At 59.4% G+C, this 6,520-nt stretch overlaps 1 protein-coding gene across 1 annotated transcript; it reads right to left on the bottom strand.

The window, feature by feature from the left end:
* Positions 1–927: 927 nt before the first annotated feature.
* On the bottom strand, positions 928–5,585 carry LOC137039696 (zinc finger protein with KRAB and SCAN domains 7-like). Its single transcript, XM_067414968.1, has 2 exons — positions 4,707–5,585; positions 928–1,462 (listed from the first exon to the last, which is right to left on the bottom strand). Exons 1-2 carry the CDS (start codon positions 5,583–5,585, stop codon positions 1,460–1,462), a joined length of 882 nt encoding a protein of 293 aa, XP_067271069.1. The 3' UTR covers positions 928–1,459.
* Between the last annotated feature and the right edge of the window lie 935 nt (positions 5,586–6,520).

Genomic DNA, 6,520 nt, shown 5'->3' with positions numbered 1-6,520 from the left:
AGGTTTGGTTACATCCTGAATCCACCAAGGCCTGATATGTACCCCCCTTGATACTCACAGGAACTTGGTACTCTCCTGCTTGATCAGGGGTGGTCCGCTGGACGTCCGGGACCCGGATCATTGTCCCGATGTCCATCATTGGACATCGGTCCACAAAATGGTCCGGGTCGCCGCACCGCCGCCCCTGCGGGGAGTGGGTTGGAATATGAGCGTGGAGGGGGGGTGGAACCGGAACCGTTATCCCCGCCCGACCCCAGCAGCCCCGCCCCCCTGGGCGGGGCCCTCGAACTCCCGTACTGCCCTGGGCCCATTCCACCCCGGCCTCTGGGGGGAATGCGAGGGGGCCCTGGAGGGCGGGACCTAGGGAGAGGGACAGGGCGAGAAGGAGAGACAGAGGGGGGAGAGAGAGAGGGAGAGGTTAGTCGGGGCTCGCCGACCCCCGGGCACGCCACCAGATGGTCCTCCGCCAGGTTGATGGCCGTCGTCAGCGACGTGGGCCGGTGGCACTGGACCCACTCGGCGGTCTTCTTAGGTAGCCGAGCGATGAACTGCTCCAGTACCACCAGATCGACGATGTGGTCCACGTCGCTTCCACCGGCCAATAGCCATTTGCGGCATGCGTCCCGGAGCTGTTGGGCCATCGCGAAGGGCCGGCCGGTCTCCCCCCACTCCAGCGAGCGGAACCGCTGACGGTGCTGTTCGGGGGTCCGACCGACCCGCTGGATGATGGCCCTCTTCAGATCTTCATAATCCAGGAGGTTCGCCACCGGCAGTTGTTGGGCGGCCGCCTGGGCTTCTCCGGTGAGCAGTGGAATGAGGCGCACCGGCCACTGTGCCCGGGGCCACCCGCAGGCCTCCGCTGCTTTCTGGAACAGATCGATGAAGGCCTCGGGATCGTCTTGTGGCCCCATCTTGTGCAGGGGCACGTGGACCGGTGCGCTGGCGAGCCCGGCGGCTTCGGTGCGAACCTCCCGGTCTATCCAGCTCCGGAACCTCTCGCGGTCCTCTTGCTGGCCGCGGACGATGGCCTCGAATCGGCGCTCCTGGTCCGCCCGCAGCTCCAGCATGGACTGATGTTGTTCCTGGTGGAGGGCCGCGAGAGAGGTGATAATGTCCGCAAACGGCGTGGCGGAGGGCGTTGGTGTAGTCATGGCGGCGGCGCGGTCCTACTTCCTTCCCGGGTTTTCGGCACCACTGTAACAATGTTCGATATAAGGAGGAAGGAAGAGGACACGGGGTCGGCTGGACGGTTGATGCTTGTCTCTTTATTTTCTCTATAACTCATAAACACACACTCATGTGTGAAATCTCATAAACACGATCTCTCGATCACTTCCGGGTCGGCACTTCCGGCTTCCGGTTACTCAGTCTCTGTGAAGGGGGTTTGGCATCAACCGTCCGGGCTCTCTCTCTCCTCGATCTCCGGTTCCACTGATGTTTTATCCCCTCTCCGCGCTCATTACTAGAACAAGAGACAGGTGTTATTAATCTGCTTCCAACCCACTCACGTACCGCTTGTCCCGCGGCTCTCTCTCCCGCTGCAGACCTCGCTGAACCACGCCCCCCTTGCCACATACCCCCACCGCCCGACTCAGGCCGGGGAGCCGTCCGGCCTGCAGCCCCCCCCCCCCCCATTTCTGGAGAGGAAGTCGGCCACCGCCATCTGAGCACCCGGCCTGTGGACCACCTGGAACTTAAAAGGCTGAAGAGCTAGATACCAACGGGTGATCCGCGCGTTGGTATCCTTCATGCCGTGGAGCCATTGGAGAGGAGCGTGGTCCGAACAGAGGGTGAACTCCCGCCCCAGAAGGTAATAGCGGAGGGTGAGAACGGCCCACCTGATGGCAAGGCACTCTTTTTCGATGGTGCTGTACTTAGCCTCTCTCTTCGAGAGCTTACGGCTAATGTACAGCACCGGCCGCTCTCCCCCCTCCACCTCCTGGGCCAGGACTGCGCCCAGCCCCCTGTCCGACGCGTCAGTCTGCAACAGAAAAGGGAGAGAAAAGTCAGGGGAGTGTAAAAGCGGCCCGCCACATAGAGCAGCCTTAACTCGGGTGAAGGCCTGCTGGCACGGCTCCGTCCATTGGACCGTATCTGGTAGCCCCTTTTTAGTAAGGTCAGTTAAAGGGCTGGTGAGGTCCGAATAATTTGGTATAAACCGTCTATAATATCCCGCCAGCCCCAAGAACTGCCTTACCTCCTTTTTGGTCTTGGGCCTCGGACAGGTTGCAATTGCGGCGGTCTTATCAATTTGGGGACGCACCTGCCCATGACCCAAGTGGAAGCCCAGATACCTTACCTCCACCCGCCCAATTGCACACTTCTTCGGGTTGGCCGTGAGCCCCGCTCCCCTCAACGACCTCAAGACCGCCCGGACATGCTGCATATGCCGCTGCCAATCGTGACTGTAAATCACGATGTCGTCCAGGTAGGCAGCAGCATATGCGGCATGGGGACGCAAAATCCTGTCCATGAGGCGCTGAAAGGTAGCGGGTGCCCCGAACAAGCCGAAGGGAAGCGTGACGAATTGGTGCAATCCGAACGGCGTGGTGAAGGCTGTCTTTTCTTTGGACAATGGAGACAAGGGGATCTGCCAATAGCCCTTCGTTAAGTCCAATGTCGAATAAAATCGAGCCGTGCCCAGCCGATCAAGCAACTCGTCAACCCGCGGCATTGGATACGCATCGAATTTCGACACTGCGTTCACCTTGCGGTAGTCCACACAGAACCTGACCGAGCCGTCGGTTTTAGGAACCAAAACGATCGGGCTCGCCCAGTCACTGTTGGACTCCTCTATTACTCCCATATTGAGCATTGCCCCTAATTCTTCCTGAACTACTTTTTTTTTGTGTTCAGGTAAGCGATACGGCCGGCTGCGAACTACCACGCCCGGCTCGGTCTCGATATGGTGCTGAATTAAGTCGGTACGTCCCGGTAGGGGCGAGAACACGTCGGCGAATTCCGCCTGTAGTTTTGAGAGATCAGTGAGTTGGGACGGTGAGAGGTGATCTCCCCCAGGGGCCAGTGCGACCGATTGTGCTTTGATGCTCGCCTCTGGCCCGAGATCATCCTCTCCCCCGATCACCGTCGCCAACAACACTGATTCGACCTCATTCCATTTCTTCAGGAGATTGAGGTGATATATTTGCCGTGCCCCGTTCCTATCGGACCGTATCACTTCATAATCGAGGTCTCCAACCTGTCGTGCGACCTCAAACGGCCCCTGCCACTTCGACATTAATTTAGAGCTCGATGTAGGGAGTAGTACGAGCACTTTCTCTCCCGGTGTAAATTTGCGTAGTCTCGTACCCCTGTTATACGACCGGCTTTGGCGGTCCTGGGCTTGCAACAAATTCTCCCTAGATAGCCGCCCCAAGGTGTGGAGTTTTGTTCGCAAGTCCAGCACATATTGAATTTCGTTTTTGGCCAAAGAAGGCCCCTCCTCCCAAGTTTCTCGTAGGACGTCCAGCACCCCCCGGGGCTGCCGTCCGTAGAGAAGCTCAAAGGGGGAAAACCCCGTGGAGGCTTGCGGGACCTCCCGCACAGCGAATAAGAGGGGTTCTAACCACCGATCCCAATTTTTGGCGTCTTCCTGTACGAATTTTCGGATCATGGATTTAAGAGTGCGATTAAATCGTTCGACCAAGCCGTCTGTTTGTGGGTGATAGACGCTTGTCCGAATCGATTTGATGCCCAATAACCCGTATAATTCGCTTAGCGTGCGTGACATAAACGCCGTGCCTTGATCAGTGAGGATTTCCTTCGGAATCCCCACTCGGGAGATTAAACGAAACAGTGCGTCCGCAACACTCTTCGCCGAGATGTTGCGGAGAGCCACTGCTTCCGGATATCGTGTTGCGTAGTCCACGATAACTAGCGCAAAACGATGTCCGCGTGCGGATCGCTCTAATGGCCCGATGAGGTCCATCGCAATTCTCTCGAAGGGGACCTGCATTAATGGAAGGGGGCGCAATGGCGCTTTTGGGGAGGCCAGGGGATTCACCAACTGACATTCAGGACAAGACGCGCACCACCTGCGCACATTGTCGTGAATGCCTGGCCAAAAAAATCGGGTCATTAAACGATTCAGCGTGGCCGCCTGTCCCAGGTGGCCCGCCATTGGGTTAGAGTGAGCCGCCTGGAAAAGCATTTCCCGGCGGCTCTTTGGTACTAACAACTGGGTTGTATCCACTTTTGTCTGAGCGTCTTGGGTCACTCGATACAACCTATCCTTAATTATGGCAAAATAAGGATACGTGACGGGCAAGGCGGGTTGAAGGGACTGACCGTCGATAGTGCGGACCTGTTGGAAAGCATGTTTTAGGGTATCGTCTTGAGACTGCTCCAGAGGGAAGTCATCGCGGTCCGAGAGAATCAGTCTCTCGACCCCGCTCGGTTCCTCTGAAGCAGTTCCCGAGGGCCCCGTATCAGTCTCGCCAACCTGCACCCGCACCGCCCCGTTCCTAGCCTTGTTTCCCCAAGCACCGGAGGTGGGGACTAACCGCCACCTCAACACTATGATTTTCTCCCCTAAACTGTATCGTGACTGGGACAACCGGATATTCCACCACATCCCCGTGCACACACCGCACCTTAACCATGCGGCTTGTATCCAATGCCCCAGGCTGCATCAGGCTTTGATGGATCGAGGTTTGGTTACATCCTGAATCCACCAAGGCCTGATATGTACCCCCCTTGATACTCACAGGAACTTGGTACTCTCCTGCTTGATCAGGGGTGGTCCGCTGGACGTCCGGGACCCGGATCATTGTCCCGATGTCCATCATTGGACATCGGTCCACAAAATGGTCCGGGTCGCCGCACCGCCAGCAGGCCAGCCCAGGCCTGCCCGCCGCCCCTGCGGGGAGTGGGTTGGAATATGAGCGTGGAGGGGGGGTGGAACCGGAACCGTTATCCCCGCCCGACCCCAGCAGCCCCGCCCCCCTGGGCGGGGCCCTCGAACTCCCGTACTGCCCTGGGCCCATTCCACCCCGGCCTCTGGGGGGAATGCGAGGGGGCCCTGGAGGGCGGGACCTAGGGAGAGGGACAGGGCGAGAAGGAGAGACAGAGGGGGGAGAGAGAGAGGGAGAGGTTAGTCGGGGCTCGCCGACCCCCGGGCACGCCACCAGATGGTCCTCCGCCAGGTTGATGGCCGTCGTCAGCGACGTGGGCCGGTGGCACTGGACCCACTCGGCGGTCTTCTTAGGTAGCCGAGCGATGAACTGCTCCAGTACCACCAGATCGACGATGTGGTCCACGTCGCTTCCACCGGCCAATAGCCATTTGCGGCATGCGTCCCGGAGCTGTTGGGCCATCGCGAAGGGCCGGCCGGTCTCCCCCCACTCCAGCGAGCGGAACCGCTGACGGTGCTGTTCGGGGGTCCGACCGACCCGCTGGATGATGGCCCTCTTCAGATCTTCATAATCCAGGAGGTTCGCCACCGGCAGTTGTTGGGCGGCCGCCTGGGCTTCTCCGGTGAGCAGTGGAATGAGGCGCACCGGCCACTGTGCCCGGGGCCACCCGCAGGCCTCCGCTGCTTTCTGGAACAGATCGATGAAGGCCTCGGGATCGTCTTGTGGCCCCATCTTGTGTAGGGGCACGTGGACCGGTGCGCTGGCGAGCCCGGCGGCTTCGGTGCGAACCTCCCGGTCTATCCAGCTCCGGAACCTCTCGCGGTCCTCTTGCTGGCCGCGGACGATGGCCTCGAATCGGCGCTCCTGGTCCGCCCGCAGCTCCAGCATGGACTGATGTTGTTCCTGGTGGAGGGCCGCGAGAGAGGTGAAAATATCCGCAAACGGCGTGGCGGAGGGCGTTGGTGTAGTCATGGCGGCGGCGCGGTCCTACTTCCTTCCCGGGTTTTCGGCACCACTGTAACAATGTTCGATATAAGGAGGAAGGAAGAGGACACGGGGTCGGCTGGACGGTTGATGCTTGTCTCTTTATTTTCTCTATAACTCATAAACACACACTCATGTGTGAAATCTCATAAACACGATCTCTCGATCACTTCCGGGTCGGCACTTCCGGCTTCCGGTTACTCAGTCTCTGTGAAGGGGGTTTGGCATCAACCGTCCGGGCTCTCTCTCTCCTCGATCTCCGGTTCCACTGATGTTTTATCCCCTCTCCGCGCTCATTACTAGAACAAGAGACAGGTGTTATTAATCTGCTTCCAACCCACTCACGTACCGCTTGTCCCGCGGCTCTCTCTCCCGCTGCAGACCTCGCTGAACCACGCCCCCCTTGCCACATACCCCCACCGCCCGACTCAGGCCGGGGAGCCGTCCGGCCTGCAGCCCCCCCCCCCCCCCCCCCCCCATTTCTGGAGAGGAAGTCGGCCACCGCCATCTGAGCACCCGGCCTGTGGACCACCTGGAACTTAAAAGGCTGAAGAGCTAGATACCAACGGGTGATCCGCGCGTTGGTATCCTTCATGCGGTGGAGCCATTGGAGAGGAGCGTGGTCCGAACAGAGGGTGAACTCCCGCCCCAGAAGGTAATAGCGGAGGGTGAGAACGGCCCAC

The sequence above is a fragment of the Pseudorasbora parva genome, chromosome 14 (genome assembly GCF_024679245.1).
Source record: "Pseudorasbora parva isolate DD20220531a chromosome 14, ASM2467924v1, whole genome shotgun sequence".
Classification (NCBI taxonomy): Eukaryota; Metazoa; Chordata; class Actinopteri; order Cypriniformes; family Gobionidae; genus Pseudorasbora; species Pseudorasbora parva.
Note: the sequence above shows the minus strand (reverse complement) of the source record. Positions and strands in the feature narration are given on the sequence as shown.

Bases quoted from the DNA above. Each gene is read 5' to 3' on its own strand.
- LOC137039696 (XM_067414968.1), bottom strand. From the start codon at position 5,585: ATGGGGCCACAAGACGATCCCGAGGCCTTCATCGATCTGTTCCAGAAA.